Genomic DNA, 27,327 nt, shown 5'->3' with positions numbered 1-27,327 from the left:
ACCTTTCTTAGGTCAGCCATGGGGGTCATTTTTTTTTTTTTTTTTTTTTTTTAATAATTAAAAAAAAAAAAAAAAAAAAAAACCAAAGGGGGGGGGGGGGGGGAGGTTTAGATTTTTTTTAGGGGGGTTTACACACTTTAAAATACCAAAGGGGGGGGGGTTTAACCCCCCCCAAACACCCCCTCCCCTCTGCGTACGCGCCTGTCTGCTCTTTATAAATAATGCGAAGAGAAAAAAGAAAACAAATCAGCCATTTACATTTCTTGTTATATCCGCACTCTTTATTTTTTTTTACACTCGTCTGATTTCCCAATTCGGTGTTCGAAAACCGTTGACGATCTGAGGGTTATAATTGTGTTTGATTCCCTCCACAATTATAAACTTTATAGTATGTCATTATGAAAGTAATGTCATTATGTCTGTCTATTTCCCCGCAATCAAAGACGGAACCAGGATTTGCAAGGGGGAGGCAATTTCTTAAAAAAGACTACACGACTTTAAAGGTTTTTGTTTTCTTGTGGCTTTAAGATATGCCGATTTGGTTTGTAAAAAAAAAGGACACAGGCATGTTGTGCCCCCCCCCCGACAAAACCCCACCGCTACTGCCTTATTTCTATTCTGACATTTTTTTTGTCATAATTATTTATTTTGGGTCACCTTGAATTGGAGGAAATATAGGAGCACTAAACAAACCAGAACATTAACCTTTTATGATTACGCTTCATTAACCGACAATATATATTTTTAGCGATACATGTAATGCCATTCACTCGAATTTCCAGAAGACATACGAATATACCATGTAAACTAAGTAAAGGTTTTATAATAATGCGATTAAATGTAGAATATATAGTGATTTTACGGCTATAAACTTTAGACTTTGAATTACAACAGTTTTACGACAGTATACAACAATATACATTGCTTAAATCAACTACATATCTGAACCGACAATATATATTTTAGCGATACATGTAATGCCATTCACTCGAATTTCCAGAAGACATACGAATATACCATGTAAACTAAGTAAAGGTTTTATAATAATGCGATTAAATGTAGAATATATAGTGATTTTACGGCTATAAACTTTAGACTTTGAATTACAACAGTTTTACGACAGTATACAACAATATACATTGCTTAAATCAACTACATATCTGAGCCAACTACTATGCACTACTACCATTGCATCACAACCATGTGTTAATGTATGGCAGAGCGAGGAAAAAGATATTAACCCAACATCTTATACGGAATTATACGGAAGTATTCTGTTGCCTCTGAATTTTGAATTTGTTGATAAATATTCCCACAAGTTTGTTTGTAAAATCCTGTAGAAAAAGACAGGAATAAAATCGATGAATTAACGGACTAAACAATATTTGTTTATTTTGACATTCTCCAATTTGAAAACAATTTTGAGAACATGTTCTGCACAGAACACCTTTATTTTTTAAGGCCCTAAATTTTGGGACACTCTGCATAACGATTTGTACACTTCCCCTTCACTAATTGCTTTTTGTTTTAAGTTGAAATTTTCCTCATTACTATCGTATATTATTAAAAAATTTATTGTGGTAGAATTTCTCCTTCCAAATGTTTTTTCCTTCTCTTTTCTTCTGCCCATCTCTAAAAATCCATACTACTTGCCATCATGTTCTTGCTCTTTTTGTTTCAGCTATATCAAGGATTTTGTGCGCTCCCTATTTCGTGCTCGATCTCTACAATTTTCCTTTTCTCTCCTCTCCTTCCCTCCAAACGTAGCCCACATTATTTTTCTGTTCTTTCTTCGTCATGTAATTGTTTACGTCTTCTTGTTTCCAGTCATTACGTGTTTTAATAAATGTTGTCTCTGTTGGCCGTTATTCTTCTTTTATTGTTTATGTATTATATACTCTTTTCACACTCACTATTATCTGAGGGGTCCACAATTCACAAGCTTTGCTTTTCAGTGGACCTCTTCATCTCCTAAAAATATAAATGCAGTTAAATTTATAATTCAATTTTTGTCTTCCTCAAATGCATAAATTACCGTTAACTATGTTTTGTATACATTTTACATTGGATTCGTTATTATGTATTGTATTTTGTTGGAAATGAAAAAATAATAATGAACTTAAATTAAATTTGTTTTCGACGCATTCCCAAATGGTATATAAAGTTTATCTACAACTCACCGCACTCACATTTAAATTTTGAATTACTAGTTTATCATGGCGTCCTATTATCTTGATGATTTTCACCAATACACACAGACCATAATTGTCAGTGACATAACGTACTAATGGTTACTTTGAATTACTACAGTACTCAACAAAATATATATCATATAAAGCAACTTTAGGCGATGATATAGCCACAGCAATTTTACATCTAATAGCAAAAACAATACCAATGGTATCAGAACGGTAATTCTACTTTCCCTGAAACTTATCTATCCCATCCATATCTGTCTAGATGTGTGTACACCAGATAAAAAGTATGATCATAACAAAATATTTACACACACACACACACACACACAAACGCATATATATTTAGACAAAAACTTGATGTTAAAAAAGGATAGAGAAAAGGGAAGAGAGACGACGTCATCAACTCGCTAATTTGCATACAGCCTTGGTGATGTATATCACTTTTTTGTAAAATTATGCGACCGTTTTAAATTCCATAACTGTCTTTTTTTCCGTCCAATTTTGATGAAAATTCCACTGTTTTGTTTGTTTAATTTTACCCTATTATTCTATTCAACTAACACATGGGCCGGACTTGCCCTTTAACTGGGCGTCTTCCCTAACAAGAAGTTAAAATTTGTTTGCAAATTATGCACAATATTTTCGCTTTGCCTATGAACAATAGCTTCTTCAAGCCCAATTTGCTGGACTATCTGTATACGAATTCGTACATTTCGAATTAATATTTAGATTCTAAGAGTATGTACAGATACTTTCTACTTTAAACCATTAACGGCTATGCAGTCTTACATTTCGACAGAATAATTAATTTTGAAGAGAATAACTATTCGTACTTTCATGTAAAACACTCTGGAAAATCACCAGGACCATGTAAGGGCAATAACAAAGTGAATTTAATTACATGTTTTAATCCAGCAACTAACCTCTATAAACACTATGAAGCTCGTGGTTAGATTTTTTTCACTTCACATCACAAACTATAAAGATATTCAGTTACAATAATGTTAAACTCAATATTAAAAAAAGTCAGGTAGATAATGTAATAATCAAAGAGTCAAAAGAAGAATTGGGTTGTTACAATGAGATTCATAACATGCTGCATCGTCTTCTTCTGTTGCTTATCTGGATTCAATGTGCACGTTTAAGTTCTTGGGATGTAAAGTGATCCCAAACTGAAACTCCAAGTTGACTTCCCCACCTTCTGGACAACTGAACCTAAGTTGGTGTAGGAGTGTGCTGAAGTAGATGAAAAGATTAATACTCGCCAAACCTGATCCGACACACCGTCTGCGACCGAGACCAAAGGCTTTCAACAGTTTCATTTTTTCGTCATCAAGTGCCCCGTCCTGAGCGAGGAAACGACGTGGGTTGAATACTTCAGGCTCGTCCCAAACCTCTGGATCAAAGTTAGCTGAGTAGAGGTTGACGAAGACTACCATGTCCTTAGGAACGAAATACCCGTCGAGAATGGTATCCTTAGTCGTGCTGTGAGGAATGCCGAAAGGAGTGACTGCTGCGTAACGCTGGATTTCAAGAAGGCAGGACTGCGTCAACGGTAGATATTCACGGTCGTTTAAAGTTGGCAGACGATCACGACCGACAACCTTATCAATCTCGCATTGGACTTCATACTGAGCTTTTGGGAACAGAGCCATGTGTACCATTGCCCACTCCAAGGTTGCCGAAGTAGTTCCCAATCCTGCTCCAAAAAAGTCAAAGGCATTTTGTAGAACTGTACGTCCTGCCAAGCCCAAGCGTTGGAACTCATCCTCTTCACTGACGTGGCCGAGAGCAATGATTTCATCCATGAAAACATGTTGCGCAGATTCTGGATCATAAAGTTCATGGCGTTCATCAATGAGCCCACGTACGCTTTTGTTGAACCTCTTTTGTGCCTCCAAAAATCCTGTCGATGAATCGAGAGAAAAAAATCTCAGCCAAGGTAGGAAGTCTACAAGGTTTCCACTTCCGGCCTCCGACAATCCGTCCAAAATGTTGATAGATTCGATGAACTTCTTGTCGTCGTAGGAGGCACGCTTCCTGAACATAAACCAAAGCATTAAATTACTAACGGACAGACGTACAAGACATGGAATGTCCACGCTTCTTTCACATTTAGGGACTTTCAGATAGCGGACCAGCTCTTCTGCTTCGCCTTTGGCAACACTTTCAACAAACGGGACCTGACTGCCTGCTGTAAAGTGCCGGAGGGACGTCTCGGTAATCTTTCGGTGGAGCTTCCATTCCTCGCTGTATTGACTAAAGCTTAGGCTTGGACCGAACAAGTTGGCACTGTTAATAGCTTTTAGTGTTAACAGGTCAGGGCGACCAGCAAATACAACTGCCTGTTTTACTAATGCGTTACGGATAGCCTTTAGACCGTTCAAAACAAGTACAGGTCGGCTGCCCATCTGAATCTTGAAGACATGGCCGTAGACCTTTGCTAGCTTCATCAAGGATAGATGTGGGCCGCTTGGATCCAAGGACAGCATGCTACCAAAGACAGGGAGTCCCCAGGGACCAGGGAGTGGACGCCCTCCACTTTTAGCCACCTTATCACTCTCTCGTTTTGCATTAATCCAATATCGAGTAAAGAGAATCGATGTGATGATCAGCATTAAATATGTTGTGACTGAAACGGCATTGATGAGGACATCATCAGTCAATACGTCGGGCAAATTCTTATCCATGGTGACAGTTGAAACAAACGAAAACTTCGATTAATGTGTAATAGCGCTTCACATAATATCGTCGATTGCAGTTGATCATAAATGGCGGTTTGCGGTTTGTGCTGTACTATGATAAACTCATGAACACAACTGAACCGTGACGAGTTGAAAGGATTTTTTTTCCCTCTGAGGTCGCGACCTTAGACGTGACATTACCGACAACCATTTGCGCTCCCGCGTAGCCAGGATTTGGTTTTAGGAGGGGCGGTCTGTGATCTATTGCGCACCAAATTATGCACTCTTGTTGCGGGGGAACCTCCTCCTCCCCCCCCCCCCCCCATCTCGCGCGAAGTGAGGAAGCTTAAATATCTGTTTCGATACATAACTATTATTGCTGTGGTTATTACGTCGAGCTAACTTTGGAACTATATATAGGCAGTGGCTTGATGAGGAAAAGAAGAAAAAATTAAGGTGTTGATCGAGCCAGTATTTTTTTGTAATAGAAATTGAAATAATCTCAGAACGTACATGATTACGTACACAACTGATATACTAATAGCTAATTTTCGACTGCGGGGAGAGTGGCATTGTCACTAGTCTAAGATATAGTAAAGGAATTGAACGTCTTCCTTTCCTTTCTAATGCTCTTTTTTTCTTCATAAATCTGTTTCCTTCTCTCCCTTTCTTTGAGGGGGGCGACCGCCCCTTTGCCCCCCCCCCCCCCCTGGTTCTAGGCGCCTGCGTTCGTGGTTGAGAGAACGGGAAGAGAGAAGTACGTTAATTTAATTTGCATTATGAAGTCGATACCGATCACAGAAGTGTTTCGTACATTCGCCTCTACAGTGAGTTAAATATGCCACCGATGCACTTTGCGGGCACTTTGCCACTTGGGGTAAACAAAGGCTTAGTGTATTGTATACATACAAATACTGAATAGTCCAAAGTTCAACTTGACAAAATGCATGAGCAGACAAAATGAATGAGCTAGCTAGTCTTTAGACTCACTACATTAGGGTCGGTGATTTCTTTTCATGACCCGGGGGGGGGGGGGAGAGAGACGAAATGCGAAAAGGACGAGGGAACATGGTGAGCAAGAAGGGCCAGTTGCGAAGTGAGCAAAAATGTTGGGAGGGGGGGGGGGGGCTAACGTATTTACGATCAGGTAGAGTAAGGGGATATGTATGGATGTTTAAGTATATATATATATATATATATATATATATATATATATATGTGTGTGTTGTATGCATGTGTATAATTATGTAAACATACATACTTTATATGTATATTTATGTATAGGCCTATATTGTATAAATGTATGTAGGCCTACTTGTAACGATTATTTATATGCAGTCAAATATTTCAACAATATATCCTTCACCTATATCTTGCCATTATGTTGTTTATGCATGCCATACACTCCATTGCTACCATGTTGCAGTCCTCTTCTTTTCCTCTCTTCTTTTCTCTTTCTCCAAGCTCTCTATCCTCCTCTCCTCCGTGTCTATCCCTTTCTTCCTTTCTTCCTTTCTTCTATTTATAATGTATATTATGCATTTGTGTATTCGGGCCTACCCATTACAAGCTTTGCTTATCGAGCATTTAATTACGGACAGAAGAGCATTCAGGAGCCTAGGGCGGATCCCTTGGACCCCATTAGGAGTTTAAGGCTTTTAATAACGGTCAGATGAGCATATTTTGATACCTTATTTGTGATACTGGCAGGTCACTTATTGGAGTGAGGTCTGAGGAGGGGCGCCCCAGAAGCTCAGGGGTTTAGGCATTAAATTACGATTAGACCGATGAAGATTTAGGGGCCCGCCTTAGGGCCCTTGGTGAAGTCCGGGGGGCAGAGCCCCTGGAAACTCAAGGGAAAATAATGCCATTTCAGGTTGTAAAGGTTGTAAATATTTAATAGGTAAATTGTATTGAGTGGGCAGGAAGGGACTTTTTAAAAGAGCAAGCTGAATATTCAATTTGTACGTAGCACTGATCTATTTCTATACCTCTTAATCTTGTAAACATACAGTGTAAAATGTGCTTACGTGATACATGTACCAACAGAATATTTACTTTTACATTTAGAAGGATATTATGTGAGGGAGCGTAGCGACCGACTGGGTTTTGGCATTTTTATTAGTCTAAACGCTGCGCTCTTGCATGGGTCCTCCAGAGCCTAAAAGTGAGTTGCAGTCCTTAGTCAGTATTTGCTATACATTTTTTGTTGCACTTTTTCACATTTTCCGGGGGGGGGGTACGACCCCCCCCCCCCCCCCCCCCCCCCCCCCCCCCCCCCCCCCCCCCCACCAATGATCGGCGCCCCTGCTTTACATACATACTTTTTCTGGGTTTAGTTTAGCAGGGTTCACCGGCTCTAATGACAGATGGGCTATAATGACTGCATATCATCTTTCATGATATATTCCTAGCTGTTTCCCTTTTAGATATAATCTAACATAATTCATCGTCTTCCTGGCTATGAGTGGCTGCATGGTAATAGAAATGATTGGTTTAAGCTGGCAGACATTATTTCCTTGTGTATGTACGTATTCATTATAAGGCCTAATTATCTTATTTGTAAATGTAGATTGGATTGTTTGTATTAACATTTAATTGAATTGGAGGGACACCTTTCGTGATTGTTACAAAATATGGGAGAAGGGTTTCAACCATATCTTATCCGTTGTTGAGAAGTATACTTGAGCCTTTATTTCATATGAGCAAAACAAATAGGCCTATTTTTGTATTGTATTTTATTTATTATATTGATGTACATCAATATGCTCTTTATAAACATATGAATCAATTTACAATTTAATGTAACAAATCTAAATTCTGTTTGTAGACATAAATATATATATATATATATAAATTTACAATGCAGTGTATATAGCAAAACAGAAGGGAAATTATATACAGCAGAAACACTCTTTTTTTTTCTTCTTGTAATAACGTGACATAATTATAATGCATAAAGCAAATAATCAGTGTACAATAATAGGCTACATCCGAAGATTTAGATATAAAAACCTAATATAGCAATTTTCTAAATAAATTATAACTCATGCTATACACAAAAATTAAATGAGTTACATGGAATACCTAAAATAAACGACGTAATAGTACTTAATACATGTATTAAATGTATATTGGACAATAAATCAATAAAACAATTAAATTTTTTAAAAACTTACGAAGACCGGCGTCTGGAATGAGGCTACATTGCAGAAACAAGCGTCAAACGTCAGGGACCCCAAACGTCAACAAAAAGCTGTTAGCTGCTGGTATCTTCTTACTTTGCCAGAGATATTTACCGCCATGTCTATTAAAGATCCATTGCTTACTGATTTGAAAGGTAATGTGTTACTGCTATATTACTTTGAAATGTATATGTGGACAAATTTGGATTGCTAAAACGAGAGCTGGGGCATGCTCAATGTTTTTTTATTTTTTTATCACAGTCCCACGTGCTGTTGTATTTGTTTGTTGTGTAGATTATGTCCCCGCCCACTTTTTTGTCCGTCAAAATATTACTTGTATTATTGTAAACTTATTCAAATTACTGTTTAAAATCAAATGCCTAGATAATTAATCTGTCTGGAGACACAATGTGTGTATCTAATAATTCATATTTTTAACATGCGTCGTAAACCAGTAGGGGCGCTCATCCGAGAATGAAGATCGTCCGCATACATGCATACATGTAGCTTAGCTGCATTACTAAACTATCCTGGCTGTGTATTAAAAGCTGTGTTATTGATTCTCAACATTTCAAACACCATGTACAAAACTGAACTGATGTCACTCAAAATCGGTACTTTAGTGACGATTGATGACACCTAAATAACAGTAAATAACAGTAAAATACAGTATTTCCAACTTTCCGATGTTAGAAAGAATAATTTAAAAATTCAAATTGTAAGTCTACTGTCAAACTTGCCAATCAGCCGCATCAGCATGATTGTGTGCATTTGTGTGTTACAAGTGTATTGACTATTCATGTATTCAAATGCTGCCTATTAACACGTAGTGCAGTGCTAGAGGTCTATACGCATTAGCATCAATTGAATCTATGCTTTGCTGGAGTGCAGGATATCCTGGTAAACGCTCGCATCCTGTAAAAAATAAGGATCGTCCGCGAAAATTTTCGCGAATTTTTTTTCTTCAGTGCCCAGCAGGTGTAGGGTTCCCCGATCCGCATGCTGGCTAGGCAATGCAAAAATCAGATTCTGCGTATTAATAAAATACCCCCGGGTCACCGTCTACTTTTATGGGTTGTACAATGTATGTATGTCTTCCCAAGGATTTATCGTTCATTACGTGAAAGTCTCTGTACAAAGTGTGTGAAATGCATCAAGGAGCAAAATTGTGGAATTTGTTTCTCGCATCGCCAAAGCGCAGATTCTTATTTTTTCTGACGCGTCTGTCTGTGTTTATGAAGACTATCCTCGTTTATGTGGAGGATCCAGGGGCCCAATTTACCAAGCACTCAGTGGACACTTGAAGGGCCAGAAGACTGGCAAAGACACTCCAATGTATCACAAATCACAATAGACCAGTTCACGGTTAGCACCTTACTGCAATGACCCCGAATATCCACAGATCTTCAACACATGAAGAGGTCCCACTTTGTACATTTTGAAATAATCACTCCTTCAGCGATGGAGGTGCTTTATAAATAGCCTTTGTTCCCCCTTTTCAAAGAATACTTCCACCTGTGTACAATGGAGTTCACTGAATGTGCATGAATGAATAATGTTACATAACTTTCATGTATTTCGTCTCCGTGTATTTCAACATTAGTTCTGCAATGACCTTTATCTGCTCATGCTCAGACTGCAACCGTGAACTGGCTTATTGAGCTGCGCAGTAAATTTGAGAGGTACAGTATCTTGCAAACAATGTGAAGACAAATCTAAAGGCATTCTGGATATATAATCTACGCTACAGACAGTCTGAAGACAAGAGGTGGGATACCTGACCTCAGAAAGACAGATGGAACCTTCACTATATCAGATAAGGAAAAAGCGGATATCTTGAAGGCTTTCTTTGAGATAATCTTCACTGACAAGGACACTTCTGCTATCCCAGTTCTGGAATCAAGGCAATCTTCTGAATTTTGTCGGCCTGTGACATTACTGCAAAGGATGTACATAGCAACATCTGCCACAGCACTAACGTCCTTTGGCAATCTTCACTTGCCACTCTCTAACCAGGGGATGTAAGTGAGTTACCAATAGGGGACAATTCTGTAATTGCCGTGAAAAGAGTATCACAGCACTATTTAAATTTTACTATTATTATTATTATTATTGTTATTATTATCATTATTATTATCATTAGTATTATTGACATATTTATTATATTTCTCAGGAATATTGCTGAAGCTAAAGGCAGTGACAAGACCAGTTGATGATGCCCATCAGGAGACACTCCAACTTTTCACGACAATAGAGGATATCTTCAAGAAGGGGCTGAAAAGTAGGCCATCACACATAGTGCCTGTTTAGAGCCAGAAGGGCATTAAAGCCCCACTGTCCTACTTGTAGCTACTTGCTCCCTCTATATAGAAAACTTCCCCAATCGGTGCCTGTTGGTCCCCCATGATCCTCTTTTTCTTATGTTAGTTGAGAGCTGAGTTAATGAGATAGCCACCTGTCAGTGACCTCGCTGTGTGGTCTAATTCCTTCTGGCCCAGTAGTATTGATGCTCTTTAAATGAATTAAATCATATACCTTTAATACCTAGAGAATTGTCCTTCTGGTTCTGAACAAACACTAATTCAAGGTTATCATACAGACATTGAAAGCTCTTGCATGTATTTTTAAGCGGCACTTATAAGATAACAAATGGGTCCCTTACCACAAGTTGATATTCCATAAACATTCATGTTTCCACAAACTGCTGGAGATCTGGAATGTCAAGAAAGGGGGGGGGGGGGGGGGGGGTCACCAGAAACATTAGGAAAGTCGCCATTTGAGAAATTCATATACTGCAGTTTTGTATGTGCAAATTTTTTATATAACATACCTGATGTTTTTTAATGACATTATAGTATTCTAAATATGTTTTCCTTTAAGCAATAGTAATAATAAATAAAAATTAAACAAATGACTGAGTGCTAAATTATCACTCAAGACCCTTCTTTCATTTGGTTTATATGTAATTGACATTGATTTCTTGCATTGACTTCTTCCGGTCAATGAAAGCCAGCAATGTACATGTATGAAGTAAAGGATGAGGAACTGGGCTTCCCTGAACAGCTACATGTAGAGGAAACTATAAACGTACCACAATTATTTTCTCGATGATATTCAGGTGTCAACACAGTATTCGGGCTGTCTAAAAAGGACTACTGGAATTGGATAGAGCAGATTGAACAGCATTTCAAACATGGCAGGTGCGGTATTCAATGGATACTTAATGTATAGGTGCATAATAATTGCATATTAAACTTCAAAGAACATAACCATATTTGGTTTCAGTGGCTTTTTCAAGCTGCTCTTATGCATATTGTACATATGGAAAAGAATACAGTATATCAGAACATTCATTTAGGAAGGCATCTACATGTACCAGCAAGTATTTCAATTCAATTAAATTCCATGAAGGTTTATCTAAACATGTCTCGCAGTCACAGACTGAATTGTACATGTTTGTACAACTTGCAAGTAAACTAAAACAATAATACAAATTGCAACAGTAATACAACATGTAAAATAGAATATAAATGATACACAATATAACTAAGTTACACTAATATAATTGAAATAGAAATAATTCATTTATTCTCAACATTAGATTGTTGAATATTTGCCATTTTTACAGTATTGATGCAGGTAGTTTAGCAAAATGTAGCAGTACAAAAGGATGTGCCTGAAATTCAAAAGACATAGTAGTCAGAGATGTTTGTTGATTAAAAGTTCTTTTAGTTGAGGTAAAATGAAAACTAATTGAGATAGTAAGTGTATTTACCAGCTCCACATTGTAACAATGTAGTTCTATCTCTGTGTGATGAAATCATGATTTTCAAAAACTATGCACTTTGCATTCAGGATGCATCCTTTTGTGCCAAGCCACCTTATATTAATCCATCAATTCTAAAGGTTCAGTGACACAAAGACCTAACTCCATTTTGAGAAAAAGTGGTTTATGTGTCACTGAGCACTTGGGCCTTCAGATTTAAGTCTATGTTTCACTAGCCATTGAATTCAATGGGGTATTGGGTGGAGTTAAGTCTTTGTGTTTCCTGGAAAGCCCACATTTTCCTGAACATTTTGATATCAAATACTCATTTTGGCAAAATATGGAGTTACGTCTTTGTGTCACTGAACTCTCGAATTGTACTTCTCTTAACTCTTTTCCATCAGACCGAGTGCAAAATTTTCACACATGCTGGATGCAGTCCGGAAATCAAAGAAGGTAAGATAACTGATCTTCTGTTCAACCTCAGTCAAAAGGGACTTTTAGATTTGCACGGCGAGAATGTGGACTGCTACTTGTGACATCCTGGCGGGCACTGCCATTGCCTTAAAAGGATGTCACACCTAGCAGTCTACGTTCTCGTTGTGCAAATCTAAAAGTCCCTGATGAGAAATCGTCATTACTAGATTCAATTTCTAATTTACAGAGCTAGATCTTGTAATGTTTGCATAGCTTTCACTTAGAAGACAAAGTCTGAAGTCTCACTATGTGAAGTCGCTGGTAGCAAGATGACCAAGTGGTCAGATCCTGGAATTCATCAATTGAACAAGAAGGTTTAAGGAAAGATCTTGAATCTTATCTTGTCTCATCCGGGATCATATCCTGTCTTGTCTTGAGAAAGAAAACTTGTCTGCAGAAGGTGACTTGACAGCAGGCGCGGATCCAGGATTTCTTAGGGGTGGGGGCCCAATTTTTTTTTTTCCTCCCAAAAATTTGGAAAATCGCGCCGGCCGAAAATGCACTCAGTGGGGAAGGGGGGTAGTGAGCACTTTTTTGGGGGGGGCCCTCAAAAATTTGAAAATTTGAACCCCCCTCTTGAGCGCCAGGGGGGGGCCCAACTCCCCCAAAAAGTTAAGATTTACGTGTTTTAACACATTTTTTTTAACCCACCCCCCACCCCCCCCCCCTGGATCTGCCACTGCTTAACAGTACATAGAGTGTTGTCCTCTTGTTTTCTTGCTTCACAAAAGTCAACTATATAAGAAAATCCTCTTCTTATCCTGAAACCATTCTCCGCGTAATGAATTGTCTTTTAATAACACGTTTTCCTATCTTCTATTGGATGTAGGTGAAGACCAATCTCGGTAGGGGGAGACTGTTTATTCGACTGGCCCTCAACCAGGGGTTATTGGGCATTCCTATTGAAGTCATCACCAGCAACACAAGATTATTAGAGGTAGGGAGAAACTTACAACTCCAAATCCAGGAAATTTTAGGCTTCCTGTTCAATCAAATTCATCACTGAAAAAAAACTGAATTTCTGAAGATAGAGACACATATGGTATGTAGAGGTATCGTGGTATAGTGGTTCACTCATTTGACTCTCAATCCAAGCGTTGAGAGTTTGAAGCCCAGCACCTCTAAATGTCTTTTGGCAAGTCATTAATCCACATTTGCCACTCTCCACCCAGGTGTTTAATGGGTACCTGGCAGGATATATTCCTAGCAATGCACAGTGCGCCGATTACCGCTGCCAGGGCTAAAGCTAGGGTAATAATAATTAAAGCTTCTTTGGAAGCAACAGGACATTATATTTTTATGTGGTACATGCTGTACAAGAACAGTTTATTATTATTGTTTAATATTATTACATAATACCTAGATATAAATTGTGAGAAATACATGTATGATTACCACTTTTCACGATGTATAAGTTGTGAAATGATAACAAAGAAAGCACTACTCTAAAGTCCTACAAGTATTAAACAAAAAAATTCAAAAAGGAGGGGGGGGGGGGTCCTTGGCACTCCCACACCCTTTAAATCATTTCTACTCTCAATTGTTGATTTGTTGTCGTATTTTTTTTACAGAAATATGTTTTTATCAAAATAGCCCTTATTAATATTTTCATGGTTCGTGGAATTACCAACTGTATGCATAATACTGTTTTACTTTAAGCTTCATCGGTAGCATAGAAAGAGCCTATCATTCATAATGTAATCTCACACATTTATTACATTCCACCATTATTATGCAAATCAACTATGTCATGATTAGATCAAAGCGAAAAAGCCTCTTTTTTAATACTTCAGTCTGAGAAAAATTATCTTGATCCATCTACACCTCATATGAGGATCGTTCCTCTGTATTGGTGATCACTAAGCCCTCTCTAAATTGGCAAGACATCAGTGAAGATAACATTCTTGTTCTCTCTAGACATGTTATGATCCTCTGGAGTCCATCATTGGCAGTGAGTTATTAGTTGGTAAGTAGATACATATTAGGCCTGTCCTTTGTCCTTATCAGCTCAAATCAGCCAAATAACCTGCTATTTTAACTATCCAAATCGCCATAATTGGCCAATATCCAGAGAAATATTGGTTTTGTTTCCAAAATAAATGATCCCTCTATTTCCCAAATAGCGGGCTAATTTGCCTGTCCTAGCTAGTTTGTGATGAGCGAATCGGTTTGGTGAAATCAAAATTTCCGAGCTTCGGGATAATATCCCAAGTCTGAAAAAAGCGGGTTATTTGGCAAACTCGAGCTGATGAAGACAGGCCGATAGTCTTCTCTTTTTTCCAAATACATCTGGGAAATGTGGCTTTATTTGCAACTTGCAAAAATTTATCTGCAGAAAATGGATCTGCACTTGACTGTATATCTCAAGTTGTTAAAGCAGGTTTTTTGTTAAATTTTTTTCTTTCTTAAATGACTGAAGTTGTAAATTAAATATGCCTAGGTAAAAGTTCTGCAACTTCACACGGGGTATGTTGATAAACATTGTTTGCTGTAGTGTACATATAGTAGATGCGCGTGCACATTGTTGGCCCTGGTTTTCACCAATGAAATTATATAAAATTCCATGAAACAGAAGAATCAAATTCAATTAAATGTATTTAAACACCAATTGGTCTTGGAGTCTTTGACATTCATGGAGTAACGGTACTAATTCTGCAATTTTGAGATCTTATTCTTAGCATATCACTTGGCCTAGACTAAATAGTTATTTCAGTCGGTCAGAATTTTAAATCACTGTTCACCTGTGATAAGGCCCGGACTGTTTTTATTTTATTCACACCAGCCTTTCTTGATTTAAGTTTATAGAGAACGAGACACTAACAATGTAATATTAAAGCTGTGTAATTCTGTTCCTCCTTTGGGGAGTAATATTTGCTTCATTATCTGATATCGTTCATCTTGCAGAGAGTCTCTCATCGCTTCTCTTCTGGGCATCAGAAATCAAGTTTGACCTCAATATTAAAGTAAGATATTTAGATTATTCTTATGGTTTAAAAATCAATATTATAACCCAAAGGCTGAAATGCTCATGATTTCTATAGTGACATAGAACCTGGGGGTAAGATCATAACTACTAAAATTGCTTTCAAAGGGTCAGTCAAGACTTAACCCTAAAAAGACTGGGAGGGTGCTATAGCCCCCCCCCCCCTCCTCTATTTTTGCGATAACTTTGTAATGCTTCAATATACAGTGCCACTTCATGACTACTTTCCTTAGAGTTTTGCGCATCTTATGATACCAAATTCCAGGTCAATGGTCAAGGTGTTATATAAAACAATACAATATATAAAGAATAATACATAAAAAACCAAAAAAAACAAAAAACAAAGAAAAAAAGTAATTCAATTTTCATGATTACTGGAAAGACAAAAAAAAAAACAGCACTCCAACATAAGGAATTAGAAATGTCTTTCATGACTTCACGTGAAAGTATCATCAAAACATGTGTTGATATGACATCATAATTATACATAAGTTGGATATTTATATCAATTACCTTTTTTTAAATCAAAGATTGTGTAAATATAATGTTAGCATGTATATTGTACCACGAACACAGTTTTGTTTCATAAGAATCATCACATTTAAAAAATAAAAAAAATAAATAAAAAAAAAAACATACACAAAAATACAGTTTGTGCATAATTAATTAGCTCTAATTAGCATATTCTAATTTAACAAATATTTTAACTTTGCAGTATTGTAGATCTCATAGACATCTATCACCATGCCAAATTTGGAGTCAATCAGAGTTTCAATTGCCAAGATCTTGGCAAACGTGTCTCTATAAAGACCACCCCAAGGGAGACAAGAAAAGTGGTCTTTATAGGCAGGTGGTCTTCTAATACAGGTTCCTTTAGTACATGTTTCAATAAGAAACCACTTTCAAGGGAAACACAAAATGTGGTCTTTGTAGACAGGTGGTGACTATTAAAAGCAGGTTTGGCTGTATATAAAGAAGCACTGTCTTGTATATAAATCAGGGTGTTTTCACTAAGCATGTTCATATGAAATAAGGTACATGTAGTTGTGACTTTTTTTTATACTCTTCACCCCTCAAGAATTCAAGTTTCTTGGACGAAACGTGGCTGATACCAATTTACCGTCCCTTTGAGCTGGTCCCCAGTGAGTCTCTCGGGGTCGTCGTCAGACATATCTGGGATAGGATCATCGTGGCAGAGGTCAAACCCGGGAGTGTCGCAGCAGATGAGGTAGGATTGGATGAAAGTAGTAGTAGTAGTAGTAGTAGTAGTAGTAGTAGTGATAACAAAAGAATAAAGAAGAAGATTGAGGAGGAGAAAAGTAAGAGAAGAAGATGAAGAAAGGAGAAAAAGAAGAAAGAAGGTGAAGGAGCATAAGGAGATAAAGAAGAAGAAGATGAAGAAAAAGAAGGAGAAGAAGAAGAAAAAGAGGTAGGAGGAAGAGGAGAAGGAGAACGGGGAGAAGGGAAATGAGAAGGCTATAATGCGGATAACTATCCAATACACCTTCAAAATATTGCATTATTTTCCGGAATTTGGGCAAGTGCATAGAAAAAATAAAAATGAGCTGACTGAAAACCTTGAAATTGCTATCAATCCAGGTTTTCTCTCTTTGGTATTGCTATTAAAGTTAGAACATTGTTTTATTTGAAACAATAAAATCCCTTGGAATTGAAAATATTTTTGACTGTGTCTTTTACATCTGCTAAAGAACAACGATGGACCAGACCATGTCAAGACTGTTTTCATTTCATTTAAAGCCCCACTGCACTAGTTGGGACAGGAGGGATTAGACCTCCCTGCATGGTCACTGACAGGTGGTTACAATGTATCTCGTCAAATCAGCTCTCAATTAACATAAGAAAAAGGGGATCATGGGGGACCAATGGTCACCAATTATATAGAGGGCGCAAGTAGCTATAAGTAGTGCAGTGGGCCTTTAAAATGCTTTTCAAGGTACATGAAGTTTAAAACCAGGTGTACTAAGGCTTTGCCACTACAATATTTTGCCTTTGTTTTTGTTTTGTAATGGTTATTTTACCTCAATTTGTTTAATCGTTTACAGAACAAGATAGAGCCCGGAGATGTAATGGATGAGTTGTATGGTGAAAGCTTGTACGCTACCGTGAGAGGAAAGGTAAGGTATACATGTTCACAAACTCTGAGTGACCAATATTGATCCACAATGTACTTATTTTTGTATACATGTCAATACGATAATAATAATATAATGATAATCATAATATGTTACATTTATAAAGCTCATTACATAACACATTTCAATGTACAGAAGGCTTGCAGGTCCACCATGTGAGAGAGAGAGAGAGGATTTGGGAGTCCTTTTCAGGGCTCCTCAATCCTCTCTCTCTCACATGGTGCACCCGCAAGCTTACTGTATATCTACATCGCCATGCAAGCTGACACTTACAAGCAACATTTCAATGTGCTTTACATTAGATATATAATAGTACATGACTGTGAATTTCTTTTATACACATTGAAAACAAATTGAGATAAATTCTACAATACTAAATTACTTTACAAAGAATTCATATTATAATGTCAGTGTTTTTACTATTTTGTGGAAAGTTAACTTTTATTTTCATCTCTTAAACACTGAGAATTTTCTGTTATCGAAGTGTTAAGATGGAACATTTCAGTGTTGCCAGCACGAATATCCATCTTACATCTAGCATTTTTTAAAGCAAGGTTTGAATTGTTTTCTTCTTCATATTGTGTTTTGTATGTATACATTTTTTTTCTGTAGATACCAAGTTTACTGAAGGACCATATTGGCTGGCCGATCAGTTTAGCCATTGTCAAGGTACAAAAGTCATACTACATTTCATGTTCACTACTTGTGTATGTAATGAGAATAATGATAATTAATGAGATTTTTAAGGTGCCAATACCACTTTAAATCAAATGCTTAATTGTTACAGAACATTTAATTATTACTAAATGTCACTAGATGACACAATTAACGTTGCAACCCAATGAGAGATTTTAGTTATTTGCAGGAAAACCATATGAAGTTTATTAATAGAAACCTCCAATCTCCAGGCTAATTACTATCGAGCAATCTGTGGCACTGTCTAGGTTCAGCCATAGAGGGCGCACTGGTGCCATGAAGATGGAGGGGATGGGGTATTCATGTTCACCTATCTCTTGATATAATAATACTGGAAAGTGCTTATATAGCACACAATTCATAGAATTCTCTATTTGCTTCATATCTTTTATTAAAACAATAATAGATTAACGTACAACTTAGGCCTAAAAAAAGATGTTGTATTGCCCCTTGCGACTGACCCAAAATCTTGAAATCTACGGTCGGCTTTTTAAAAAAGTTTTTTTAATTTCGTTATTTACCGTTTTTTAGAGAAAAAATGTTAATAAATGAAAAAATGACCGACCGACCCATATGTTTTGGCACCTAATGTAAAGGGCTTATACAACATCTTTTTTTTTTAGGCCTTATCAAAACATATAATTTTTGGATATACATTAGAGGCCAATTCAATTTTTATGTGCTAGATATGAAGTACAAGAGAGCAAGGCTGTCAACAAGTGAGGAAAGGAAACGGGAGGGGGTCAAAATATCTCTCATCTTCCGGTACTGCCTTCGCTCTTCCTTTTTCTTTCTCTCTTTCTGTCTGTCTGTCTTCCTCTCCCTCTCTCTCTCTCTCTGTCTGTCTCTCTCTGTCTGTCTCTTTCTCTCTCTCTCTCTCTATCCATCTCTCTATTTTTCTGTCTGTCTGTCTCTCTCCTCTCAGTTTAAATGTTTGATTGGGGAGTACATTTCCCCCTCGCTTGCATGTAGCTTCAGCCGATGCTGCAAGCTTGTTGCACGTCTTCTTAAGATCTCAGCTACTAATGAACACCTGTCAATCAATCAATCACTTCCGCAGTGTCATCTACCGACGGGGAAGGTCTATCCTCCTCTGAAGGCAAGGTTTGATAAGATGGCGGTGGAGTACCCAAGCTTTGTGGCCCCCCAGGACAGGCATGCCAACGGGGACTGGTCTGGGTCTATACAGGGTCTAAGACCGGGGGAGGATGAGGAACCGCCCATGGAGAGTATTTCAGGGAGGTGAGATGGACAGAAACAGATGGAGAGAAAGAGAGAGAGAGGGAGGGAGGAATAGAGAGAGAGAGAGAGAGAGAGAGAGAGAGAGAAGGGAGGAGAAAGGGGGAGATAGAGTAAGCAAGATAGAAGGTAGAGAGTGTGATAGGCACACCAACAAGGTTTGGTTCTAAATCTGTTCCAAGGACTAAGACCAAAGGAGGGTGAGGACCAGCTAATGTAAAGTGAATCAGGGAGGTGAAAAGGACAGAAACAGAGAGAGAGAGGGGGGGGGATGGGGGGGGGGGGGGGGAGTGGAAGGTTGAAGGGGTTAAATAGAGTAGGTAAGATAGAATGCAGTTAGTGTGGTTCCTTCAGATAGACCCACCAACAGTGACTGGTCTGGGTCTGTACAGGGACTTAGACTAGAGGAGGATGAGGAACCTCCCATGGAGAGTCTGTCAGGAAGGTTAGAAAGACAGGAACAGAGAGAGAGAGTTTGAGAGAAAGAGAGAGAAAGGGGGAGTGAGGGAGGGAGGGAGAGAGAGAGAGAGAGAGAGAGAGAGAGAGGAGAGGAGAGGAGAATGTGGGGGAGGGAGGAGAAAGAGTAAGCAAGCCAGAAGACAGAGAGTGTGGTAGGCCCACCAACCAGGACTGGTTCTAGCTTTGCTCAAGCAGGAAGACCAAGGGAGGGTGAGAAACCGCTAAGGGAAAGTTAATCAGGGAGGTGAGAGGAACAGGAACCAAGATAAGGGCTAAAAAGAGAAAAAAAATTGTACAATTAGCACAAGTTTATGGAAATGAATTTGACAGGTAAATATCATCATCATCATCATAAAATATCTTAGAATGTGGTTTACAGAAAGAATTGATAGCTATTGAATGTATACTTGATATTGAAATAATGTATGCAGCTACTGTTTGTCATGTTTAAAGGTAATACAAAGTTTTGGTATGGGGTCATGAATTTCGTTGAAATGAACATATTGGAAGCTTATGCAATCATACAATATTAAGTGATCGTTGTCGCGGTTGAAATCGAGTCTTAAGTTATGAAATTGTAAATAATAAACCCTTTATGTTGTATAGCTCCCTCTCAAGGTTAAGATATTAATTAAGATATAAAACAACGTTTCTTGACTAAAATCGACCGATTAGCTATTTCCGTTTGGAAATTATATATTACAACTACATCTTCTGAGATTTTAATAGGCGCAGCTACCCTTGTACGGCCGTAGGCGCTATTTGAGATTCATCAAATTTACCGGGAGCACAGTAAATTTTTATATTCAATTTTTCTCGAAAGCAGAAGTGTTTTAGGGGCTAAATTTTTAGTGCTTATAATACATCCACAGGGACATCCAAATATATCAAAATTGTAAAGAATCACTATCCACCCAATTTTCAAAATTTCCCAAAACTTTGTATTACCTTTAATCTTGGAACAGTGTAGGACGACACGATTATTCCTATGTTGAAATTGATTCACTACATAAATTCTCCTTATTACCTTTTATCTCCATTTTTTCCTTTTCTTCAGTTCGTTCCACAAGGTGCAGTATATTGGTAAAGTTTCAACAGGAGAGGTGAGAAGAACTACCATTTATTTCAGTCTCTACTTTAAAGGGGAACTTTACCCTGATATGAATTTGGTTTTAATAGAAGCAAAGAAATGAGATAAACAGGTCAGTGAAAGATTGAGCAAATTTCAATCACAAATAAGAAAGTTATGAATTATTGAAGTTGCGATCAATCAAACATAAATTGACGTATGTGACATATCTTACGAGCTCCCCTCCCATTTGCTATGTACTCTGTTCCCTCAAGAAAATTTGTAATCATACATGCACCCTTAATATAATTATTGCAAATATGTTTTCCTGTGTGGAAAAGAAATCTATTCTGTCATCAATTACGCAGAAAATCTAAATTGATGAAAATGATTTACAGGTCAAGATATCAGTTATGAAAAATCTTATTTTGCATACTTGTGGCCAAACTTTTGGTCTGATTTTTTTTCTCTCTTGCTTTCTGCATAGAACGGTGGAACAGAGGTGATACAAGATGCTGTTCTCAAAGTACTTAATGATGCCACTAATGTCAGAAAGGTGAGTATTGTATGGGGCAAGGTTGATGGGCTCTAGATTTTTATTCATTTATTTATTCCGTTTTATTTAAACAGGGTAGCCCCGTCAGTAATCACAGTACTGTTTTCCAGGGGGCCCTGTAAACAAATGCAACATATATGAAGATACAAACTACTTGAACAATATAAAAATCATCAATACATAGTAACATATAACAGACAATAAGTAAAGAATAAGAGTGAATAATGAAACAAAGCCGTAGTAAGAATGATAAATTTCAATGAGCATTTTCAAATTGATAAAAATATACTCTGATTATTATCGATGATCTGTTCAGATTTTAACAAATTAGATCAGTGATTGGTTGAATTCTATCAGGTGACCATGCAGATGGGTATTGACCTCTTAGGTCAAGCTGCCTCTGGGTAGTACCTTCTATCTAATCACTCATATAAATATACAGATAATAACTTTTATAAGTTTGTAAATTATGTGAAAAATTGGTTTGCCCTGTTTTTTGTTTCTTGAGAATGTGACATCTAAAAGTATCAACAAAGGAATTGATTCAACCAGTCCACCTTTCATTCTTGAGATACCAAATATAAAATATATATATATATATATGTATATATAAAATTGACAAGGGGGTATGAATTATTCAGTAGTTAATTGTGTATATGTGTAGAGAGAGAGTGAGTGAGAGAGAGAGAGAGAGAGAGAGAGAGAGAGAGAGAGAGAGAGGATGGGGTATGTAAGATGATAGAGGTAGAGAGATTAGAGAGAATTGGAGAGAGTGGAAGAAGATATAGAAATTGAGAGGGTGATAGAAAGAAAGAAAGAAAAGATACTGAGAGAAAGGGAGAGAGCAAGAGAGACACATGTATTGTAATAAACCTCAATGCCTCTTTCAATTTTGCGACTATATATTTACAATATCAACAATAACCGTTTGATCTTCTTTGACACATATGTAGGATGTAGTCGTGGAGTTGGGTGAGACCCTGGTGATTATCTATGACCAAGATACCAAAGAAGAATTGATGAAACACTGCTTCCCTGAGATAGCATCTTGTGGAAGGCGGATGGACTATGTCAAATGCTTTGCGTTTGTTATTGGGTAAGTTCTGAGCAGGGCTAGGATAAGATTTCTCTTCACATTCAAGTTTGTTTATTCAACGCTCACATAAGAACCAGGGTCATTCAGAATTTACAAATAGATATGGATGGGATATGTGTGTTTTAATACAAGAATAAAAAAGAAAACAAACACTGAACTGTATAGAATAGTTTTTGTGAATCACTGAAAATGGATCGTGTTCCGGGTCTGTCATGGGATGAATTCAATCCTTCAGAAATCTGCCACATTACGATTTAGAATAACTACCCTCAAACATCTCGCCCCCCCCCCCCCCCCTCTCCTGATAATCATCTCTGGACAGTTGCCCCAACGGCAACTTAAACTACCTACTTAGACAGCTCCCGCTTCCTTTGAGTTTGCCTTCTATAAATCAAAATTTATTTGATTTTATTTCATAAAATTTTAAGTTAAGGATTACTATCAAATATTTAGGAAAGTTGTTTAAAAAATATGCAGACTCAAAACAAAGCATCAAATCATGTGTTTTTGTATTTACTCTTTATTTGCATTGGATCAAAACCCCACATAGTTTGTAGTATATGGTACATGTACACTGTAGTGTGCCAACAGTTGACTGTGGCAAACCGCTGCTTGTTCCATAGGTTGAGCAAAGCCAGTCAAGAGTTAAAGCGATCTCTGTAAACTAAAAGAATGGCCAGTTATACCCTTTTCACATCTATTTTTCTTAACCCCGGACTATCCTTAACCCCATACTATCCTTAACCCCATACTATTTTTTTTGCTGTTCACATCTATTTTCTTAACCCCGGACTATGTGCTTAGCCGGGGTTAAGAAATTTCACGCGATTCACACTACGTTCGCCTTAGCCCCGGACTATTCGATAGCTCATGAATATTAATGCTTTTGCTACCGCGCATGCGCCTTTCGACTAAATGAAGGGGAAAAACCCGCGCGCTAAATTTATGCGTAACGTGAACTGCATGCATGCGTAACGTGAACTGCATGCATAGCGCGCGATAAATGCAAATTCACGACCACACGACCACGCTGTCTGTGATTGGCTGTTGCTTAGCCCCGCTTCTCCTTAGCCCGGTTCGGATTCACACTACGCAGCTTAGCACCACAATTGCCCGGCTAACCCCGCAATTGCCCGGCTAACCCTGCTATTTTGCAGGGCCAGATAGTCCCGTACTATTTGTGGGGTTAGCCCACTTTGGCAAAACGTAATGTGAACAGAAAGCCGGCTAAAATTACCCCGGGTAATTGGTGGGGCTAAGGAAGGAATTGGTGGGGCTAAGAGCCCCCTTAGCCCCACCTATTTCCCGGGGTTAAGCAATATTTGGTAGATGTGAAAAGGGTATTAATGTCGGTCACTACTGTATCTTTGACATTTCAACATCCCTATGAGTCTCCTTTTTTCTATTTTTTTGTTAACGTCAGGGATACAACTTGCTCCATATCCAGACAGTTTTCTTGCCATTTATTTGAAGCCAAAACAGAAATAGAGGTAAGTCAGAATCTCTTTTCCCCTTCTGATTTAACCTGATTATGCAGAAATATATCAAGAGTAGACCTAGTTTAATTTGCACCAAACAGACCATGAATTTGTATGTTTTTTTGTGGATGTGTACAAGTCAGTGTGTGAAATGTATGTATAGCATGTTGCTTTAGATGGTTTTGTTGTGATTGAATCTAATGTGGAGTTCTGCAAGAATTCAAAAAGTTCAGACACATGTGTTGCGTATTTTCTATGAAAAAGTATATAAGGCCATGTAAAAAAATATACATGTTTAGCGTCCCCGCCCGCTTCCTTTTTGAGGGCCGTCTCCTATTTTTTTTTTTTTTTTTTTTTTAAAGAAAAAAAACATCAAAAACACTGCTAAAATGGATCTATTTCTGATTTAAAAAAAAAAAAAAAAAAAAAAATTGTTGGTGCCATCTTGAAAAATTGCCCGAATGTCAGGGAAAATGTACCGAGCGGCCATTTTGAGGGGCCATTTTGAGCGGCTTCTGAAAGAAAAAAAAAAAAAAAAAGGGCCTCCTCCTTCCTATTGTTCGACTTTTATTTGGCCTAAGTGAAGACTAGGATAATTTAGAGTATTAAATTTGTTTTCCCCTACATTGTTCTCAAGTCTGTGAAACTGAAATATTAACCATAAAGACATTTTCAAAATCTCAGTCATTAACTGTGTATTATAAATTTCATTAAAAGTATCATGCAAGGGCTACAAAGATATTTATGGAACATTATATTTTTTCATTCATTTATTTTCAAGTTCAAGTTCAAGTTCATTTATTCAAAACCACACAAAACATGATATACCGTAATCTTTTACATAAAAAAGAGACTGGCAATAGTACATTAATCAACATATATCAACTTGATTACATCATTAAATGAATGGTTTTAGGACCCCTGTAGAAGCTAAGCTTGTGAGCGGGGCCCTATAGTCAACAAAATGCATACATTAACGATATGGCAAGGTGAATAAAAAGAATGTAATGTTTATAAAAGGGATGGAAAAAACTAAGCTACAGAATATAAATTCATTTATTTATTTCCACGTCAAGTTAAAACAATATTATATAATCTTCAAAATACAAACATTTAAAAAATATCTGAAGTGGAAGGATGATGAATGATGATGTCCCTGATGAGCATGATCTTGAACTATAGATATGTCATTAACAGTACTTTCTGTACCTGGTGCCTGGTGGTATGAAAATGCTACCAAGACATTTATGCAACATTATAAACTAGATGTCCCACTTGTGACATATTGAATTCTTGACCGGGGTAATAATATATCTGTAAAGCGCCAAGGCACATCCTTGGATTGGTGTATTGAGCGCTATATAAAAAAACAGATTATTATTATTATATTATAATAGCTTCTATGGCAGGACCATCAATCTACTTGATAGTATTTTTCAATCATAACTGGTAGATATTTTTATGGCTTGATACAATGTATAGACCTTGGCCCTGTCTTACAAAGAGGTGCAATTGATCCAAATCAGTCGCAAGTCCTCCAATTAAATTGGAAGTTTGCAGTCTCCTATCTCTTATGTACATAGTTGCGATTTATATTTATCGCAAATAAGTTGCGATTGATATCAACTCTTTGTGAGACGGGACCCAGATGAGCATCTTGAACTAGAAATATGTCATTAGGGACTTTTAGATTTGCGTGGACTGATACGTGTGACGTCCATTCACGGCAGTGCATTAACAGGACGTCGATCGTAGCATAGACCTATTGTCTTTGTGCGAATCTAAAAGTCCCTAATAACAGTGCTCTCTGCACCAGGCGCATCAGTGATATGCCTTTGATATTATAGATGTTTTTTTCTAAATGCCTCTTGCACATACAGCACATATGGGATTGTAGAAATGGGGTATGCATTAATGAGGGTTTAGCACACCTTTCAGTGGGCTCAGTCATAATGGTAGAGATTAAGGGTGCAGAACTACTCCAGATATTAGACGTAATATGATAAAGGAAAAATTGTGAGATCCAAGTATTCCGAGGATTATCCTTTTTCCTGGAGGAGATGATTTTGTGGTTTTGGGGCTCAAAATCTCACTTTCATTTTTTATAGGTCAGTAAACGCTATTTCTTGAGTGCCATGGGAGCAAGTAAGTCCCTTCCAAGAAGTTTAATGCAGTTGAACTTTGATTAAGACTGGCTGAATATTACCCTTCTTTCCTGATGTAGAAATAAAGTGTTGTGAAGTTTGGTTGATGATTTCAAAGGAGGAATTCCATATGTGCGAAAATTTGAACTCTTCAAAGTTTCTAGGACATTCATTATTTTTGTTGTGTGCTACAATTTTTTTTTGTCACTTAAAGAACAAAGTATATTCTTTCATTAACTTCATGGGCTGAAATATTAAAATCAAACTTATATGAACAACAATTTGAAGCACAAAAATTCCACATTTCTCTTCAGGATGAATGCTGGAGTTTTCCAGATGCAAAAAGTGTAATTTTTATTAGTATTTTATTGTTTGATAGCAAGTGCCTTGTGTGACATTGTAGTGTTGATGTTTATGCTCTTGTATTTGAACTCTCTTCTACACCATGTAGTAGTTGTGTAACAAAAAACAAAAACATAATAATAATAATAATACAATACTGCCTATGTGGAAAAGCCCAAAGGACTGAATCTTGTATTTCATCCATTGAAATTTCATGTGTAACCATATTGCCTGTAAATCAAGCCACGCTAAAGGGCTTAAAGGGATCTGGTAACTTTGTCTTAGATCCTTTAAAAAAATCTTTGATTTAGCTCATGCTGCAATGATAATTATAAACCTTTAGGTCAGTCAGAAACCCCATGACTTTTACAAGCCGATTGCCTGTCTGATTATCAAGATATTTATGATTGGAATTGAAATTAAATTTTTGCACCGGTCACTCAAAGGTTTTTACTTTTTTGAGGCACTTCTTGATCATGTTGAAGCCCAATTTTTTTGAAGGGCTTCACTATAATACCATATCACGGTACTGATAACACGTAGGGCCGTGCATCTCAGATTTAACATTGTTAAACAATCCCTTGAAAGTACAAGAGTATTGTAGGAGATGTATCGTATGTTTTGACATTAAGGTCGTAAGCGTTTGGAGTGTCAGTGAACATTCTCTCTTCAAAGATTTTTGCTTGATTTGGAAAGAGGCTAACAAGTACATACCACAAATCACTTGACTGTGAACGGTTATCAATTTGGGTCAATTATTCACTGATAAGATGCTTTCGCAAGAAGTGTTTCCCCACCATGA

General features: G+C 37.4%; 2 protein-coding genes across 2 annotated transcripts; one reads left to right on the top strand and one right to left on the bottom strand.

Annotated features, from left to right (window-relative positions):
• Positions 1 to 1,969: 1,969 nt before the first annotated feature.
• LOC578140 (cytochrome P450 1A5) lies at positions 1,970 to 5,129 on the bottom strand. Its single transcript, XM_003729978.3, has one exon. It carries the CDS (start codon positions 4,886 to 4,888, stop codon positions 3,317 to 3,319), a length of 1,572 nt encoding a protein of 523 aa, XP_003730026.2. The 5' UTR covers positions 4,889 to 5,129; the 3' UTR covers positions 1,970 to 3,316.
• A 2,948-nt stretch (positions 5,130 to 8,077) lies between these two features.
• On the top strand, positions 8,078 to 24,193 carry LOC100891729. The gene is made up of 15 exons (XM_030984353.1): positions 8,078 to 8,222; positions 10,241 to 10,348; positions 11,186 to 11,267; positions 12,238 to 12,289; positions 13,140 to 13,247; positions 14,228 to 14,276; positions 15,215 to 15,273; positions 16,372 to 16,521; positions 17,357 to 17,428; positions 18,059 to 18,115; positions 19,203 to 19,384; positions 20,898 to 20,943; positions 21,397 to 21,465; positions 22,419 to 22,561; positions 23,985 to 24,193. The coding sequence occupies exons 1-15, from the start codon at positions 8,186 to 8,188 to the stop codon at positions 24,088 to 24,090; spliced, it is 1,320 nt and encodes a 439-aa protein (XP_030840213.1). The 5' UTR covers positions 8,078 to 8,185; the 3' UTR covers positions 24,091 to 24,193.
• The last annotated feature ends 3,134 nt before the right edge of the window (positions 24,194 to 27,327 follow it).

Source organism: Strongylocentrotus purpuratus, unplaced genomic scaffold (genome assembly GCF_000002235.5).
Source record: "Strongylocentrotus purpuratus isolate Spur 01 unplaced genomic scaffold, Spur_5.0 spur5_scaffold_14, whole genome shotgun sequence".
Taxonomy (NCBI): domain Eukaryota; kingdom Metazoa; phylum Echinodermata; class Echinoidea; order Camarodonta; family Strongylocentrotidae; genus Strongylocentrotus; species Strongylocentrotus purpuratus.
This window is presented reverse-complemented; position numbering and strand designations above follow the sequence as displayed.